The sequence below is a fragment of the Polypterus senegalus genome, chromosome 7, assembly GCF_016835505.1.
Source record: "Polypterus senegalus isolate Bchr_013 chromosome 7, ASM1683550v1, whole genome shotgun sequence".
Taxonomy (NCBI): domain Eukaryota; kingdom Metazoa; phylum Chordata; class Cladistia; order Polypteriformes; family Polypteridae; genus Polypterus; species Polypterus senegalus.
In genome coordinates, this window is record NC_053160.1 from 176274768 (window position 1) to 176293548 (window position 18781).

Sequence of the window (18781 nt, forward strand, 5' to 3'; positions counted from 1 at the left end):
TGCTTTCCAAACTTATTTCTGTGGTAACCCAAATAATCCCAGGGCATGACATGATTCTACCAACCACAAAAGCATTAAATCTATACATGTGCTAAACTGTCCGAAGGGACAGGACTATCTGAGATACTGGCAAAAAAAAAAAACGAAACACAGCTTGGAGATTAGTGTTCACAGACACAACACTTAGGGAACACTTTGGACACGTTTTCCCAGCTGCTTTGTCTCTTTGTCTGCCTCTCCCTTGCTGTACTTTTATGCCCACTGTCCGTCAGCTCTGTGAGAATCAGTGGTGAATTAGCACCCAGATAAACCCCAAATGCTAAAGTGCTCTGTAAGAGTGTCTTCAAAATAGCAATTGCAGAGCTGCTTTTATGTTGGCTTCGCCATATATATATATATATATATATATATATATATATATATATATATATATATATATATATATATATATATATATATATATATATAATATAATCATAACTGAGAGTGTTGCAGATCTTTGCAGACTGGCTGACCAACCATAAGCGTTACGTGGTATATATATATATACAGTATATAAAATATATGTATATTGTAAAAAGGAATAGACTCGACACACTTAAAAAAGTTTGGGGCAGCCACCCGTATATTACTCCTGGCTGCAAAAGGTTCTTTAAATAGTACAGAGATGTTCTCAGTACGTAGTCCAAAACAGAACTGTTGAGGGTTTGTAATGATGGTGGCTTTAAGGGATTGGACAGGAAGTGACATAAGGGAACCGGAAGTGATGTTCTTCGGATGTCAGATTGGGTACCGGAAGTGATATTCTTCTGGGCACCTGAACTGGAAGTGACGTCATCTGCTCTGAATCAGACAGGTTTTCCCACAGCTAGTCTGTAGAGATAACAGGAGAAGGTTTAGTGCACCCCGTCACCCCCTGTTTGGGAACCCCTATAAGCCTGCATTATAATTGACTCTACTATCAACAAAAAAGATAACAGTGGAATGTCTTTCATTTCCTAGGAACATCTGAGTACTGGGGTGTTTTCAAAACAAAGATTTTTAGTGAAGCAGTATTTAGTTGTATGAAATTAAATCAAATGTGAAAAACTGTGCAAAAATGTGGGTCCCCTTGTCATTTTGCTGATTTGAATGCATATAACTGCTCAATGTTGATTACTTGCAGCACCAAATTGGTTGAATTAGCTCGTTAAGCCTTGAACTTCATAGACAGGTGTGTCCAATCATGAGAAAAGGTATTTAAGGTGGTCAATTGAAAGTTGTGCTTCCCTTTGACTCTACTCTGAAGAGTGACAGACAGTATGGGATCCTCAACGCAACTCTCAAAAGATCTGTAAACAAAGATTGTTCAGTCTCAAGGTTTAGGGGAAGGCTACAAAAAGCTATCTCAGAGGTTTAAACTGTCAGTTTCAACTGTAAGCAATGTAACCAGGAAATGGAAGGCCACATGCACAGTTGCTGTTAATCCGACCCAGGTCTGGCAGGCCAAGAAAAATACAGGAGCGGTATATGCGCAGGATTGTGACAATGGTTACAGACAACCCACAGATCACCTCCAAAGACCTGCAAGAACATCTCGCTGCAGATGGTATATCTGTACATAGTTGTACAATTCAGCGCAATTTCCACAAAGAACATGTGTATGGCAGGGTGATGAGAAAGAAGCCCTTTCTGCACTCACACCACATACAGAGTCACTTGTTGTATGCAAATGCTCATTTAGACAAGCCTGATTCAATTTGGAACAAAGTGCTTTGGACTGATGAGACAAAAATTGAGTTATTTGGTCATAAGAAAAAAGAGATCGCATTCCAAGAAAAACATTGGCTACCTACTGTCAAATTTGGTGAAGGTTCCATCATGCTGTGGGGCTGTGTGGCTAGTTCAGGGACTGGGGCCATTGTTAAAGTTGAGGCTCAGATGAATTCAACCCAATATCAATAAATTCTTCAGGATTATGTTCAAGCATCAGTCACAAAGTTGAAGTTACGCAGGGGTTGGATATTCCAAGAAGACAATGACCCAAAACAGTTTGAAATCTACAAAGGCCTTCATGCAGAGGGAGAAGTACAATGTTCTGGATTGGCTGTCACAGTCCCCTGACTTGAATATCATCAAAAATCTATGGGATGATTTGAAGCAGGCTGTCCATGCTCGGCAGCCATCAAATTGAACTGAACTGGGGAGATTTTGTATGGAAGAATGGTCAGAAATACCTCCATCCAGAATCCAGACACTCATCAAAGGCTATAGGAGGCTGTTATATTTGCAAATCGGATGTTTAACTAAGTATTGATGTCATATCTCTGTTGGGATGCCCAAATTTATGCACCTGTCTAATTTTGTTATGATACATATTTTCTGTTAATCCAATAAACTTAATGTCGCTGCTGAAATACTATTGTTTCCATGTGGCATGTCATCTGTTACAAGGAAGTTGCTACTTTGAAAGCTCAGCCAATGATAAACAAAAATCCAAAGAATTAAGAGGGGTTCCCAAACTTTTTCATATGACTGTATTCAACTATTCAATGACTTGTAATAACGAAATGTGTTTTCAAGGTTTAATTAAAGAATGCTGATTTATGTTGTAGTTATATTTGATGCAGCAATCTGTGCTGCAGTTCTTTTAATTTATGTTGTTACACTGTCATATATTTATTTATTAATAATAATAATTTGATTTATATAGTGCCTTTCACATGTTCAACATATATCTCCGAAGAAAAAAATACACTTCATAATTGTTAATTGATTATACATTTTAATGCTAAATTCATTAGTAAAGTATTATTTTCATTTCAGTTATTGCACTAGTTAAATATTTATATCTAATAACAAAGGAATCACTTGATATCTACTTATTGGATGCATTCATTGAAATGTTAGAGGAAAAAGAAGCACCTGAAATATGTCTGTTGTTTACATTATATAATATACACGTTGCACAAATTCATGTTCATGTTGTTTCTGTTATTCTCATTTTGTAATAATCCCCAATCCAAAATTAACAACTTCTCCACTGTACCTACTGTATATCTTGTTTGGGCTACAAAAATGTTTTTTGCTTTAACACCTGCATTTATAAACATTTATACTAAAATTGAGCCTTCAGCAGTTGCAAAAGTGTGATTTTTAAATATTTTTTTTTATTATGAAGAAGTTTTAAAAGCTGTGTGTAGAAACAAGAACTTAGTTTTGGACTGACTTTACTTTCTCGTGTGACCAAGTATCTGTATTAATCCAATTTTTCAGTTTTAAAGGACATGCATTGGAACACAGTATTTCCTTTTTACCGTTAGAAGGTGTTTATGCCAAATCAGAAGGTGTTTTGTCACTTTATATCGCCATTCAATGAAACTGACCATAAATTGAATTTACGATAAAATAGCCTGGTAAATTGTACTTTTATAAATGAGAGCGTGTGACAAGTAAGTGAGAATTAAATTAGCATACAGTAATACTTGTATATGCAGACTAAATTAACTTGTTTGTTTGTGTGTTTTAGGTTGCAGTGCTTTGCACCTTGCTGCTAAAAACAGTCATCTGGAATGTGTCAAAAAATTAATAAAGGTAATTGGATTTTATGCTAAATTGTCATTTTGGGATGGTGGGGGCATTAAAGTGACAGACTGAGTGGCAAGAAATAGTACAGTAGTACTGCAGAGGTTGTGATTGTGGTATAATGGCTGCCACACTTACCTTTCAACCAAAACAATTTGAGTTCAGGTACCGCCCATTCATTTATTTTTCTTGTTTCAAGATATTACCACACTAATTTTGTTATGGCCTTAACCCTCCCAGGGTTTGGACTATATGGTCTTTGGAGTTATTTATTGGGGAGCTCTGCACCAGAATCAAAAAACGAAGAATATATATGAAGGAGCTCTCCAATGCTAACAATAATTAAGTGTAAAGATAATAAAGATTGTTAACATTTAATTTCAGTTTAATTTCTAATATTTCAACTTTTTCACCTGGTTAGTGCCAGATAACTTAGTGAGTTTAGTACAATTTGAATTTTTATTTTGCCAACCATATAAACAAAATAGAGCATTTCTTTATTTCCTACAGAGACTTTAGCGCAAAAGTCCATTATGTTACCAGGGTTTTCTGTTCAGTTTATCCCTCCTTCACAGATGGACGTGTTTGGCTTTGCAAAATTTACTTACCCATGTTCTGTGTCTTGAGAGAGCAGGACCTAATCATTGGGTGGTGCCTATACCAGGCACATCTTTCCATCCTGGTGATTACGTGTGTAACTTTGATCAAAGCTGCACATATAGCTAAGTGTTCAGTCATGCATTACAGCTGATGTTTTAATGCGAAATGTTATACAGAAATATTGAAGTAAAGAAAACAAATTCACCATAATGCATATTTGCTCCCTTCTTCTCTTTCAGCATGTTTCCTGACATATATTAAGCAACAAATTAAATCCCTGATATTAATAAATTGAATGTTATATTAAGTGCAGTTTGTTATAGAGAAGGGAAAAAGAAATCTCTCATCTAGATAGATAGATAGATACTTTATTAATCCCAAGGGGAAATTCACAATCTATGCAGACTCCAGAAAAAATAAATCCTGGGACTCGCACGGTTTTGGGAAATGAGGGGACCAAGAAAAGCCACTTCTTAGACATTCTAGACCAGGGGTCCTCAATCACACGGTGGCTGCAGGTTTTTGTTCTAACCTGGTTACTTAATTAAAAAGGAATTCTTGCCAATAATGTCATTTCATGGCTTGTTAGTGCTTTAACTCTTCTATGTCAGGTAATTCTCATATATTAGATTTTCTTCCCCTTTCTAAGGATATCATCCAAATGATTTTAAAGGCTAAAATTGATGAGTTATTCTTAGTCCTTTACTTTTTTCTCTTCACTTTCCTTCCAAGTATTTAATTAAACCAAATAGTGCACGATAAACACACACTGAGGTATAAATGGTAACAAGCTAAATGGAGAAATACTACTCTCTCTTTTGTCATTTGCATGTTATTGCTAATTAAGAGCAATTTAAAACCAAGAGTACAACTGTTTAAGACTAAAATAAGCAATAAGGGTTTAAAATCTTAACGAGTGAGACAACTAAAGTGACGCAGAAGTGTTACTTGAGCAATAAGTGCTTCTTATTAAGCAGTTGGGTGGGAACAAAAACCTGCAGCCACTGTGGCCCTCTAGGACTGTGATTGAGGACTAGGCTGTACTGTAGTACAGGAAAAATAATCTATAGTTTTGAAAGGATATGACAAACATCTGACTTTGTATGTCTGTTAAGCTCCAAATCTGAAGTCATGTTCAAGTGTTGTGAGAGAGAATTTCAATGGCCCGGATGTCAACAGATATAGCTAAATTGTAAGAAGAGAAAGAAAAAGTAAAAGTACCACAAATACAAAGCAAGGTGATGTGCTATCCTGTGTATGAGTTCCATTATTTTACATCAGTGACCAAAATATAAAATTAGAGAATTAAAAACAAATAAGTACGATGATAATCCAACATATTTCAGAGTTATCTCTTTAAATAGAGTACAAAGTTGGTTTTATTTTTATAATCTGTGCAGAAATTAACATCTAATGTTTAACTCATTTTGGTCGCAGTACATGCAGCAGTTTCTAACGTCGCAACAGTGGTGTTGCTTGAGGTCCCTAAGAGTATAAAATTATATTTATACTGTATAAGTGTAATATAATAAGCACAAATATGTAATACTTTTATTTGTTAATTTTTTAGCAGGGTAAATCCTCCGTGGAAGGTGTTGATAACATAGGACGGACAGCATTGCATTATGCAGGTAAGTTTAATTAGTAATGGTTTACTAACTGCTGGGGAATAATTAACAATTTAGTAATCTTTGAAAACACTGACATGGAAATGGCTTTCTGCTCTTCAGTGAGTGGGCTTTCCAGTTTGCAGCATCATACTTTAAGTAGAGATCACGAAATGGTAAGAGCCTTCCCAATGACACTTCGGTTTTTCATTAAATAACAGGTATTATTGTAGCATGATGTGTTATGTATGTGCATGTAAAACAGTAAATTATAAAATTGCTTCCTATAATAATGTGTTGCTTTTAATTCCAATGAAGATGAAATGGTGGATCTACCAGCTTCATTTACCAAAAAAAAAGTTAATCTTTGCAATTACCTAATTTTTCCAGACTGTAATTTATAAGTTTTGCATTCATAACAGTTGGCATAGTGCATGTTATTGATTGGAGTGTGATGATTTTGTCCAATATATCCATTTAGATTATGAGCTAAATTGTGTCTAAAATTGTCCTTTGAAAATATACCTACTTATGATGAAAACATACAGGTATAAATAGGATGTTCCTATAACAAACTGTTGTTTGCTGGTATACTTTGGAAAGGAGATGAGATTAAAGAGGCAGTCTTATAACAGGTTCAAAAATTTACTGATAAAATATAATTCAAGGATAATTTTGAATAAATGAAAAGCACAACTTAATTGGTTTGGAAAGTGTACATAAAATACTAAATCAGGAAACTGAGATGAAATTAAACTCAAATATAACCTTATTATTAAAATTCTTACAGTGGTCTTTAAAGACCAACATTGAGGACCAATGAAACTGCGTTTTTTGCTTATTGCTTTGTGCCAGGATTTGTAATTTTTTTTTAGCTTATAAGGCATAGTAAAATATATAACTGTGAATTAATATTTAACAAAAGTTACATTCCACTGAAGCATTACCTACTGATGTTTGTGCCTTGACTTTCAGTAATCATTAACATTTGACATGTTACTTCTTTTTGAGAAACTTTCCTGCCGATTGTTAATCCTGGGATAAAGAACTACAAAATTAGGTTTTCTATTTTATATCCATTTAATCTACTAATGTGATTTCTGTTTTCCTAGATCTAATTTTTGCTTTTTTGTGAATTCAGTTTCTTTTTTAATTAAAGAGGTAAATGTATATATATGGATCACTTCTTTTTTCCTAACTGAATTTCCAAGATTATGTGCAGAGCATTAGTTTAACTCATTCTTGATTTAGGATTCAACTATACGTTTCAGCATATTAGGATCCGCCATGTATTCATAGGCAATGGGACAGATAGTATGATATTTCGTTTTATACCATGGTTTAATTTTGTTGCATTTCTGCTTGAGAGGAAATGGGTCACCTTTGAGCGTGTTTAAATTAATGTTGCTGGGTCTTTGAGATAAAATTAGATTAAGGGCATTTTTTTAATATTCACATTTAGGTTCATTGTGGAGAAAGCATGTGTGCAGGTAATTCAGAGATATTTGACAGGGTTGAAGCTAACAGATACTGAGATGAACTGTAATATTCAACTCTTATCAATCCACTCTTTTCCTGATGGAGGTCATGACAGCGAGAGAGTGAGTTGGTCTGATCAGACTTCTCTAACCACAGCACCAGTTTTCAGCTACTTCTGAGGAATTCCCAGGTCTTCGTAGGTCAGCTGCAAAATAAAATCTATTCAGTGTTCCCCACATATCAGTCTTTGTTCTCTTTCCACTGGTTTTTAGTGGCCTTTGGGATGAAACCGTGACAGTCCTTACTGCTCTAACGGGTCCAGCTGACTCCACTCTATCTGGAGAAGCACTGGATGCACTCCAAGGTTCTCCCAGATTCTCAAGCTCTTGATTCTTTGATTCTTTCACTGAGAGTGAGCCCAGTTGCCTTGTAACCTCATTTTGCTTGGTAGTTTATCATTAAAAGTGGTTAGCAGTCAACATGTCCATGAATATCTAAAATACTGAGTGATGTAAGTTTTGCATGCTGGATAAGCACTTTTCTTAAATTTTTTTAAAACATTTTTTATGAGTAGTTCAACACATGGATTTGATCGTAATTAAGGAAAACCACAAATTTAACATAGTTTTCATCAAAGTAACCTTTTTATTCCCAGAATCCAGACATAACATGTAAAGAATGTACATTTCTACAGTATTGGTTTTCAACTAAGAGTCAGGAATGGGCAGTATATTAAGAAAATCCCTGTTTTATCTCAAAAAGTGAATTCCAAAAGTTGATAGCTATAATACACTTCAGTTTTTTGTCTCTGAATGTTCTTTGAAAATGAAAAAAAGAATGTTTTCTTCTGTTTCTAGTATGTCAGAGCATATTTTTCACCTAGTGTGAAAGCGACTAAACACCAGAATTAATTTAGAGTTTAGTTTTGTATCTAACCCGAATGAAGTACCCAGAGTTTAAACATGAAATGTTTTAGGATTTACTATGATTTTTTTTAAGTGGACAATGACAAATTAGTTTATAGCCGTGGTACCTGTCAAAGACTGATAATAACATTTAACATTAATATCATTTAATTACTCTATCTCTTGTTCTTTGTGTACCTTTTGCATCTTTCCTCCGTGTTCACGTGTGTCTGAACCTCTCTTCACTGGCGTTTCATTTCTTGAACGTGATCCTATAAAGCAGGGGTGTCAAACTCAATCACACAGGGGGCCGAGATTAAAAACTGGGTTCAAGTCGAGGGCCAAACTGGGTTAATATTTATTGAAAAAAAAAAACAAATATAAATTGACCGTATTTTTCAGATGTGTTATGTCAAATTATTCATACAGAAATATGAACTTATCTTTTCCCAAGAAATCTTATATAGAATTCAGAACAAACCTAGCTTTTATTGATTAAACAAAAACGAATGAGAGATTACATTTAAAATTCTAACATTCTACCTTGCAACTACAGGAGAAGACAGCAAAAAGAAAACATAAACGTATTCAAGCACACTCTCTGTTGCTCTGATGCACATTAGCCCAAGCCAGATGCCTGGCGTCTTTTCTTGACTGCAAGTTCATCAGTGTTTGGGGTCAGGCTCTGAGCTGTGGAAATTCTCAAAACTGAATGAAGGTGTGCATCAGTGAGATGACTCCTGTCGGATGTTTTGTTCATTTTCATCACGGAGAAAAGTTGCTCCCACCGGTATGTGCTGCCAAACATATAGAACATTTGAGCAGCTTGTATGCGGAGCTGGGGCATTGTGTCAGGGATGAAACATGGAAACTGTGCATCACCCACAGATTGCCAACAGTGTGTCACTACTTTGGAGTTCAATCAGCTTCATTTGGATGTTAATTGGTACTCTTTCCACGTCAACTGCAAACTCATTACTGAGAAGTTCAAACTTCATTTTCTGGGCTTCAAAGTTGGCAAATTGCTGTGTGAACTCAGCACTAAGTCTACTTCATTTTTCATCAAAATGTGCACTTGGAACTACAACGATAGAGACCTGGTCTGTCATGGATTGGCAGCATGGAACGTGAACCAAGTTTCCTTGTAGCATTTGTGTCTCCCACAGGCGTAAGTAACTTGGCTTTAAAAGCCCTCACTGTAGCATACGTGTCCGTGATCAAATGGCCCCACCCCGAAACTGCAGGTTGAGCTCATTTAGATGGTTTGTTATGTTGCACAGAAATGGCAATTCACACAGCCACTTTTCATCCTTGAACTCTGTGGTATCTCTCCCTTTCCTTTCCATAAACTGACAGATATCATCATGTAACTCAAAACATCTGTTCAGTACTTTCCCTCAACTTAGCCAACGCACCTCTGTGTGATAGGACGCAGTACCATTTTCTGAACCCAATTCCTTCAGGAAAGACTTGAACTGGCAATGATTTAACCTTTGGCGCTTGCAAAGTTTAACTGCTGGTGTTACGGTGCTCATTACTGTATATGCTCCATTTTCAGCTCCTTTCCACATAACGATTCCCGGTGCAGTGATAAATGGTCAGTTCACCTGCACAATTCTCCCGCATCTTATCCTGAATCCTGCACACTAATCCCCTCTTTTCACCGCACATTGCAAGCGCACCATCTGTCACCAGTCCTACCAGTTTGTCCTAAGGCAGCTTCATTTCATTTACACATTTAGATACTTCTTCATATATGCCTTTTCCTGTGGTTGTACCATGCATTGATTTAATTCCCAAAAGGTCTCCTGTAACGTGTGGAGTCCACTCCATGGATGAATGTTGACAATTGCTCTTATCCATAGCAAGGCAATATGCAATTAAATCTTTTCCCTTTTCCATCAGCTGTTGTTGTAGGTTAGTGGCAAGCTCATATACATGATAAGCAATGGTGTTTCTGCTCACACTTACAGTACATTTAAAAATACTTGCTTTTTGTCTGGACACACATTATACACTTTAATCATGCATCATTTGACAGACTCTACTTTGGTAAATGGTTGGGCTTATATAGCTATCTCTCCTGCCCCAATAAAACGAGCTTTAACAGCAACCTTACTTTGCGATTTTGCTTTTGTGACCATGGTCTGTTATGAGACCAGACTTCTCTTCAACTCTTCTACTTTCAGGAGTTTCTGCTGTATGTCCTGATCCTTGTATTTGTCCTGGTGTTGTCTTATGATATATTCTTTAATTATGGCTACATCAGCTCCTCACACAAGAAAAACAGGTTTACACTTTATATTAGTTAACAGATACTCTGCTTCCCACCTGTCTTGAAAGCCCCTGTTTTCAGAGTCCACCTTTTTGACTCCAGGTCACTGCATGAGGCTACTGTTGAGTATATCAACAGAAGGGTGGGGAGAGCTTCCATTTTGCAGGCCTTGATTGACATGACAAAGCACTAGTTATTCCGGTGCAATCTGGAATTTGTAGTATTAGTGGTGTGTGTACTATATACCATTGGGCCAGCTCTGATAGACATGAGCTATTTCACGATCGAATGCAATTGTAACGCAGGACAGAATTGGCCCCAGGCCTTGAGTTTGACATGTATGCCATAAAGCCTGCTTCTCAGATTGTGCCATTATTTTCAAAGGGCTTTTCCTGCCTCCTATTCGGTTTTATATTTCAGTCTTTGAAAGCGACTCCATCAGCATATGTCTTACGCCTTCACTAACATCTATTTACAGGCGCTCGCTCTCTCGAACGCAATCCATAAAGTCTTCTTCTCAGACTCATTATTTTCGAGTCATTAATTCTGAGGCGTCTTTCTCACTTCCCTTTTGGTTTTATATTTTCCATCTTTGAAGGCGACTTTCTCAGTGTCCCACATAAGCCTTTACGCCTCACACTTGCATTTCCTCTTTCATTGTGTCACCAAAGCCAAACTGATAAATCAGATTGCTCATAGTGACCTTGGTGTTTCATCATATAGTAGATAGATCTATTTATACATGTTGCATATGTGAAGCTGCTGTACCTTTTTATTTTTGAAAGTATATTTTTATAAAGTCTACATAATGTACTTTCCTTATCTAGGATTACTACTCCACAAGTTTAAACACTCCTATCAAGGAAAATCTTTGGAATGTACTTGTATTTATGTACATTCTGATGATGTAAATTGTAAAAATGTTTTTCAGAACAGAATAGATATTACTGAATTTTATAATCTCAATAGACCTGGGACTAACTGGTAAGTTTGAACTTGAAACCAAATATTGTTGTTTATATTAGCACACAGGTATTTTTGTTTCAGTCTCTTGTTTGGTGTTCCTGCATGTTCCGGCACATTATCTACATTGTGAGGGAGCGTCAATTACGGCACTACGGCCATGTGGCACGATTCCCAGAGGTTGATCCGGCTCACAGGATCCTCATTGTTGAGGACTCAAGCAGCTGGATCAGGCCCACGTAACACCTGGCTGCGGAGGGTAGATGGTCATTTCCAGAAGTTGTCTGCCTGAGGGGGTTGCCCACCGGGATCTCAAGCTGTTTCATCATGTGATGGGTGCAGCAATGTGCTGTAGCAGTATATGCTGCCCGACCTGACCTGACCTGTAGTATCTGGTCACTGACAGTACACGTTTTTATTTTAGGGCGCAACTCAAGTGGGCAAAAGTGGGTTTTACTGTATAGTAGGTCACTGCAGCTGTTATCTCCTTTCATATGCTGTTTGTCTGCTCATATGGAATGCAACAGAACAGCAAACATTTCGTTGAACTTTTCTTAGCAGTGACCCAGTGACTGCTCATAAATGGCTGGCCTCTTCATGTGCAATAGTATGTTTTATGTTTTGATGGTGTTCTGTTTAAACTGCCATCCTGGATAAAGCCAAGCCATTTGCAAACAGCAGAGCTAACCTTACCTGAACATAGCTCTTCTTCTAATCCTCACTCTGTTTTATTTTTTCACTCTCATTAGTGCCAGGGAACCATAGGTGGAGTCAACATAACACTTAGAAAAAGCGCTGGAGATTCTCAAGATTTTATTTAATGTTTAGAGAAAGTTGAGAAAGATCAAATGAAAGTGCTGAGTGTCATGATATTGGCTTTTGCATATTTTGCATGTAAATATCCAATCAAATTGCAAATTTAAAATATTGAGCAGCCCTAGGACACATTACGGACAACTTACTGTTAAACAGGTCACATGATGTGCCCATTTCATCTTTGTATATACCACTGTAAATCCACAGACTCTAAATGTAATACTTCAAGAATCCTAACAACAGCCTTGCTTTTCTTTGAAGTGTCCAAAGAATAGGGCATTGCCTTAAAATGAAAGTCAGTTTTACCATGGAGTGTTACTTTTTCTCATAAAATGAATATTATATTATATTAGAAAGTCATCTATCATTTTGGATTATGCAAAATTAATGTATGATCGTGTATTTCTTTCTTTTCAGTGTAATTTTTTTTTATATATAAGATTTAGGGCTGTTACTAAGGCATCCCTTTTTTATTATTTAAGTAGACCTAAGTAAGCTCATCATTCATTCTTAATTCTTCCTTGTCGTTAAAACAAAATCTATCTTTTAAGAGATGTTCTTTAATAGTTTGACTTCATTGTTGGTTCATGAATCAAGATTACAACTTGTCCTCATTCAGTAATGTTTTGTGATTCTTGCCAAGTAATGCGTTTGTTCACACGAGTCTGATTAGAGATGTCTTTGACTGAACTGTTCTTGATAACATACAACTACTGCTTATTGTATAAATGAGCAATCAGCCAGGCTACTTTGGCAATAGTCAGACTACTAGAAAGGGAAGAATCTGGTCTGAATAACTTTTTACATTACACTCTGACAGATTTTGGCAGGGAAGTAGTATTATATTTAAATCTGTTTTAAGTCAGCCTAGCTAGACGTTTGCTTAACACAAGGCCTAAAGCCAAGGTAGCACCATATGTGTATGCTTTTCACTCCTGAAGATAATACAAGTTGAGTCTGGTACTTTTCTACAGTAATTCATTGCAAAGATTGTTGAAACTGAGTAATATGCCATTTAGAACAATTATTATTATATAATTTTTTGTATAATATATATTTTTTAAATTTGTAAAACTATTAAGTTAAATATAGTGGATTTTTTTTATTGTAGAGCTAAATAAAGTACACATTGAGCATATTATCTGTATTAATAAATTACCTTTGTTCACTCCTATATTTTTAATGATACCTCCTACCTGGTTTTAATGCATGAAAAATAACTAACTACCAACTAGATTGAAAATCCATCCCTCCATCCATCCTCTTCCGCTTATCCGGAATTATTTCTGCTTATTTAGACTGAAAATAGTTTCTTTAAATTTAAGGTGAAAACAACCACTTATTTTCTTTTTTTTTTTTTCTCCCCCAGCCGCAAGTGGAAGCCTGCCTGTTGTTCAACTGCTGTGTGAAGACAGAAGTCCTCTGAACGTCAAAGATGCCGTATGTATTCATTTATACATTTAGTTAAAATAAAAATAAAGTGTGCATTTTTATGTACTGTGAATTTACTGTGAGTTATATTTATTTTTCTTTGCAGGGAAATGTCTGGATTTAAAGACAATGTTTAAATGTAATTTGCTATGTTATTCTTTATCTTTGGAGGTCAGCATATTATGCTTTAAATGAGGCTGTAAATGTTATTAAGAGCTCCTCTATACAAAATGATGAACCTCTAATTCATATGTTAAAAATCCATGCTCTGTTTTAGGTGACATAACAGTGTCAAAGCTCTGCTATATTGTTACAGTTGTGACAAATACTGTATAATTTGTTTATTTATTTGACAGTAATTGTGTGACAGACCATAGATTACAACCTGTTATTGCCGTGGTCACAAAAGGTGTTCCTTACAACACATGGCTCATTTACTCATGAATATTAAATATCAAAATATGTTTAAAAATATACAGACACACAAAGATTATTGTGCAAGATGAATTTCAAATATGGAATTCTTAATGGCTTTTATTCATACATTTTTAGATTACATTTTTTCAGAATTTTCTGATATGCATATAATATATTTAAATGATTTCAATTTGTGTTACACATATTAAAATGGTAAAAAAAAATCGTTTATATCATGCATTCAGGGGAAGAAACTCTTGAGTCGTTTGTAGCCACCTTCCCTCCAGTACTTACTAGACTGCTATAAATAATGGTAGCTTGCTTAAGCCATACATTAAACCCACTGTCAACCTGAAAGATGCACGTGATGCAGATGTAGTTTTATTTATAATAGCATTTATACGAAACCCCAAAGCAATCTCCATTGCTCACTGGGCCCACTTTGGTTTGTGTACTCCCTCAATCGGCACACTAAAGAAGGAATATCTTCTGCCCTTCATCTCTCTTTCCCACCTATACAACAGTTATTTACATAAGTAAGCTGTTCTTGACTTCATTTCCATATTCCATAGAGTCATTCTATAGGTGCTGTTTTTGAAACTGAGTGGACTGGGCCTAAACAACTTTCTGCAACTGAATCCTGCACTAGTCAGTCTTGATTGGCACCAAGTACCTCCAGCACCATCACACTAAGCACTGGAGTATCAGAGGGTTGTTTACTGTCACCATGGCTGTTTACACTGCTAAGTCACAAATGTACTTCCAAGTTCAGCTCAAAAAACATAAATAGATTTCCTAATGAAATAACTTTAGAGCAATCTGTGTCATAACAGACAAAATAAATGAGATAATTGTTCACTTCAGAAAGAGCTGTTCTGACCATGCACCACTAAAGGCCAGTAGCTCTACCTCACTAGCAAACCTACTGCTTCCTTTCCACACTCCTCACTTATTGATTTCATAGCAGAAATCAAATCCTGGTTTTCTTCAAATTTTCTTAAATTAAATAGTGACAAAACTGAGGTTCTCCTTATTGGTACAAAATCAGCATTATCCAAAACTGATCAATTTTCATTTGTTCTTGATAATTCCTCTGTCTCTCCTTCCCCACAGGTGTCATCCTTGACAGTACTTTATCCTTTCAGTCCCACATCAATAACATCTCCCGGTCTGCATATTTCCACTTGCGTAACATTAATCGTATTCACCCTTCCCTCACTCCCCACACCACTGCTATCCTTGTACATAGCCTTGTCACTTCTCATCTGGATTATTGCAATTCCCTTTTCTTTGGTCTTTCTCGCAAGTCTCTTTTTAAGCATTAACTGGTTCAGAATTCAGCTGCCCGCATCATTATTAGAACCCCCTCTATTCACTACATCACTCCCGTTTTGCAGCAGCTTCATTGGCTTCCAGTTAAGTTCCACATTCAATTCAAAATTCTTCTGTTAACCTTTAAGGCTCTCCACACCTTGCCCCTCCATATCTGTCTGACCTCCTCCATGTTGCCATTCCCTCCCAGACCCTTAGATCCTTTTCCTCCATCCACTTGACTGTCCCCTTCGTCCGTCTTACCACTATGGGGAGCAGAGCGTTCAGTTGCTCTACTCCCCAGCTCTGAAACTGACTACCATCTGAGCTTAGAAATATTGAATCATTTTCACTTTTCAAATCTAAACTTAAAACTCATTTGTTTAAGACTGCTTTTTCTCTTAGATTACAATTGCTCTGTCTGATTTTAATTTTATATTTTACTTTTGTTTATAATCTGTGTTAGAGTGTCCTTGAGTGTTTAGAAAGGCACCTACAAATAATAAAATGTTTTATTATTATTATTGTCAGTAGCACAGAGTTTCTAGGTGTACTTTTGAAAAGGATATAACATGGACTCACAACTCCACTGCACAAAGGAAGGAAAAGGCACCTCCACTTTTCAAAGGGCATTATAGAGTACATCTAGACCAACTATATCATGGTCATGGAGAGGATAGCCAGGACAGCTTTGAAAGTCATTAGTGGGCATTTTTCTTCCTATTAATATATCTTTCACAAACTCTGTGTCCTGAAAGCCTCCACTATTGTGGATGACTCGGCCCATCCCTTCCAACTTCTCGCCCTCTACTGTCTGCCTGAAGGTTCTGCCTCATTCGTGCCTATTCTGCAAGAGTATGTAATGTTTTCTTCCCACAGATAGACTCCTAAACAATTTGCTGTCTGTCCCCTCATACACATATACACACACCATTGATACAGCTAACTATGACCAGTTATCGTCTAATTACTGTAGGTTTCAAGCCTTGCTGTCCTATTGAAGGTTGTAATCACGTATTTGTACTTTTCCACAGATACCATCTTTTTTGTAAATTGTGCACAATACAGATTGGTTTTATACTGAAAAGAGAAATCATTTTTCTGTCTGCTTTTTGCATGGGTTAATTTTTATAGTTTTTAATTCTGAAAGGTGAGACAATATATTCTATACTTTTGTATAGAACAGCTCAACATATTTTACATTACTGCTGCTGTAGTAGCCTGTTTTACATCCTTATGCACCTTTGCACAATGCTGTTTATTGCATTCATACGTTTACATTTCTTAGTATTCATTCTGTCTCATACAATGTTTCTGTACTTTTGTACAGATCTGCTGTTCATGCAGTACATGCTACATTCGTACCTTTATAGTAGACTGTTTTACAACCATATGCACCCTTACAAAATGCCGTATGTCTATTGTATTCCCGCTGTTATGTATCTTAGCACTCATACTGGCTAAATTGCTCTTGTGTTGTCTAATAAATTGCACATTATGTTTGTGTCTGTACAGTTGCTGGATGTCTTACATCATGGTCATTGAGTGTACATTATTATTTGATCTCTCTGTATACTAATATATTGCCGAGAGGGAAACTTCAAAATACAAGGAAAACATATGAAACATATCAACATGGTGCTAATTCAGATCAACTGCAGATAAACTAGAGCTATGTCAGTTACCAGGTACCAAATATCCTACAATAATGTGTATTTAAGTATAAAAATATATGCAGTAGAAATCAATCCCCATACATTATGGCCACATCTCATAGAGTGACCACTTGTGTATATAATACCACTTCTACATTTTCACTGGCAAGCACTTGTTAGCAAGTTGTTTTGGAAACTGAAATGAAATAATTCTAAGTAGACGAATAGTTAAGCGAACTGTGAAAGCAGTTATGTAGTACAGAGAGATGTTGTTAACAAAATAAGGCCTGAAAGATAGGCCTTGAATTGTAAATGATCTTGTCCATATATCGGTAGGATATTAAAATTAATGCCAGACAGAGAGAAAGTTTTCAATATTTTGCTTAATGGCAACCAAAATGTGTCTGAAAAGTCAAATTTAATTATTTTCCTACCTTAAACTGAAACAGATACACATTTTTGGTCAGTCTCTTGAGCGTGTCAGGGTTTAAGGTCATGAAACATTCCAGGATATGTTGCCTTGAAGTACATGGGAGGTACCACACAGCTGACAGTATTGGAGCTGGATGAAAGGTTTTTGTTGTCCTTTCATTTGTGTGTCAGCATAACAACAGCCTTATTACAGTCTTCTGTATTTAACTGTAGTTTATGTACTATATTAGTCCTAGTCTAAGACCACTGGCTGTGTTTAACTGCTTAATATAAGATCTGAATACTTTGAGACCTTTGAGGAAGTATGAACTGGTCAGCAGAAGTACAGATCTGCTGTGTTTAATTGCTCACAGCAGGTTCTAGAGCAATAACAAAAGCATACTGGTTAAGTTATCCATTTTTTTTCATCTCAGTGTTATTGATTTTAGAGTTTTTATTTCAGTACATACATGTATATCATAATCTCAACAAATAATTCTGAGCAATGGTGGAGGAGAGTATAGCAATAGCAAGTAAATGAGGTAAGCTAAAGTGTCTTAACAGCTTGCAGCAACTGACCACCTTCTTTAATAATTAAAGATGACATGAATAAGCAGCAATCATATAGTGAACAATTTTTGAGATGCCCCTTGAAGTGTAAATCTAATTTTAAGTAACATGTAATATGTCAGGGGTACCTAACTCTGGTCCTGGAGGGCCCCAGTGGCTGCAGGTTTTCATTCTAACCCTTTTCTTAATTAGTGCCCTGTTTTTGCTCCTAATTAACTTCTTTTGAATTGATTTTAATTGACTTGCTTTTTAAGATTTGTTCCCCTGGATTTCTTCATCGTTCCTCGGAATTGCTTCATTTTTTTCCTTAAATGGCACGCAAACAGAAATGAAATGTGAAGTAAGTGAGCCAACAGAAGACCAACTAAGTCATGGCCTCAAACTCCCAACCAGTTGCTCAATTAGGCGCTGATTCTTGTTGTTAATTAAACCCGTTCTTTAATTCCATGGCCTGTTGCTGCTCTCATTATGTAATACCAAACATTACCAAAATTGTTGATTTTCTCTTTTTTATTAGCGCTGGTAAAATGTTTTGGTGACCTGAGCAGATCAACATTCCTGAGATGTGTACCTTTCCTTATTTTAAGATATTGTGTGATGGACACAGTTTTCTGGTCCTGTTTAGTCTCATTTTGTATCTCATTATTGTTTGGCTGCTAATTAAGGAAAAAGAAAAGGGTCTGAGTCTTCAAGAACAAGTCAAATAAATTGAACTCAAAAGAAGTTAATTTGCAGCAGAAACCGGTCACTAATTAAGAAAAGGGTTAGAGTGAAAAC

At 36.1% G+C, this 18781-nt stretch overlaps 1 protein-coding gene across 7 annotated transcripts in view; it reads left to right on the forward strand.

The window, feature by feature from the left end:
- Window positions 1-18781, forward strand: part of rai14 (retinoic acid induced 14) — a 191062-nt gene that overhangs the window by 123901 nt on the left and 48380 nt on the right. For 6 of the 7 annotated variants that reach the window (XM_039759644.1, XM_039759650.1, XM_039759645.1 and 3 more), the window contains 3 exons: window positions 3509-3573; window positions 5735-5795; window positions 13579-13649. In XM_039759644.1, the coding sequence (XP_039615578.1) occupies window positions 3509-3573; window positions 5735-5795; window positions 13579-13649 (197 nt within the window). The remainder of the gene's footprint in view (window positions 1-3508; window positions 3574-5734; window positions 5796-13578; window positions 13650-18781) is intronic. The other variant, XM_039759647.1, reaches the window with a different exon arrangement.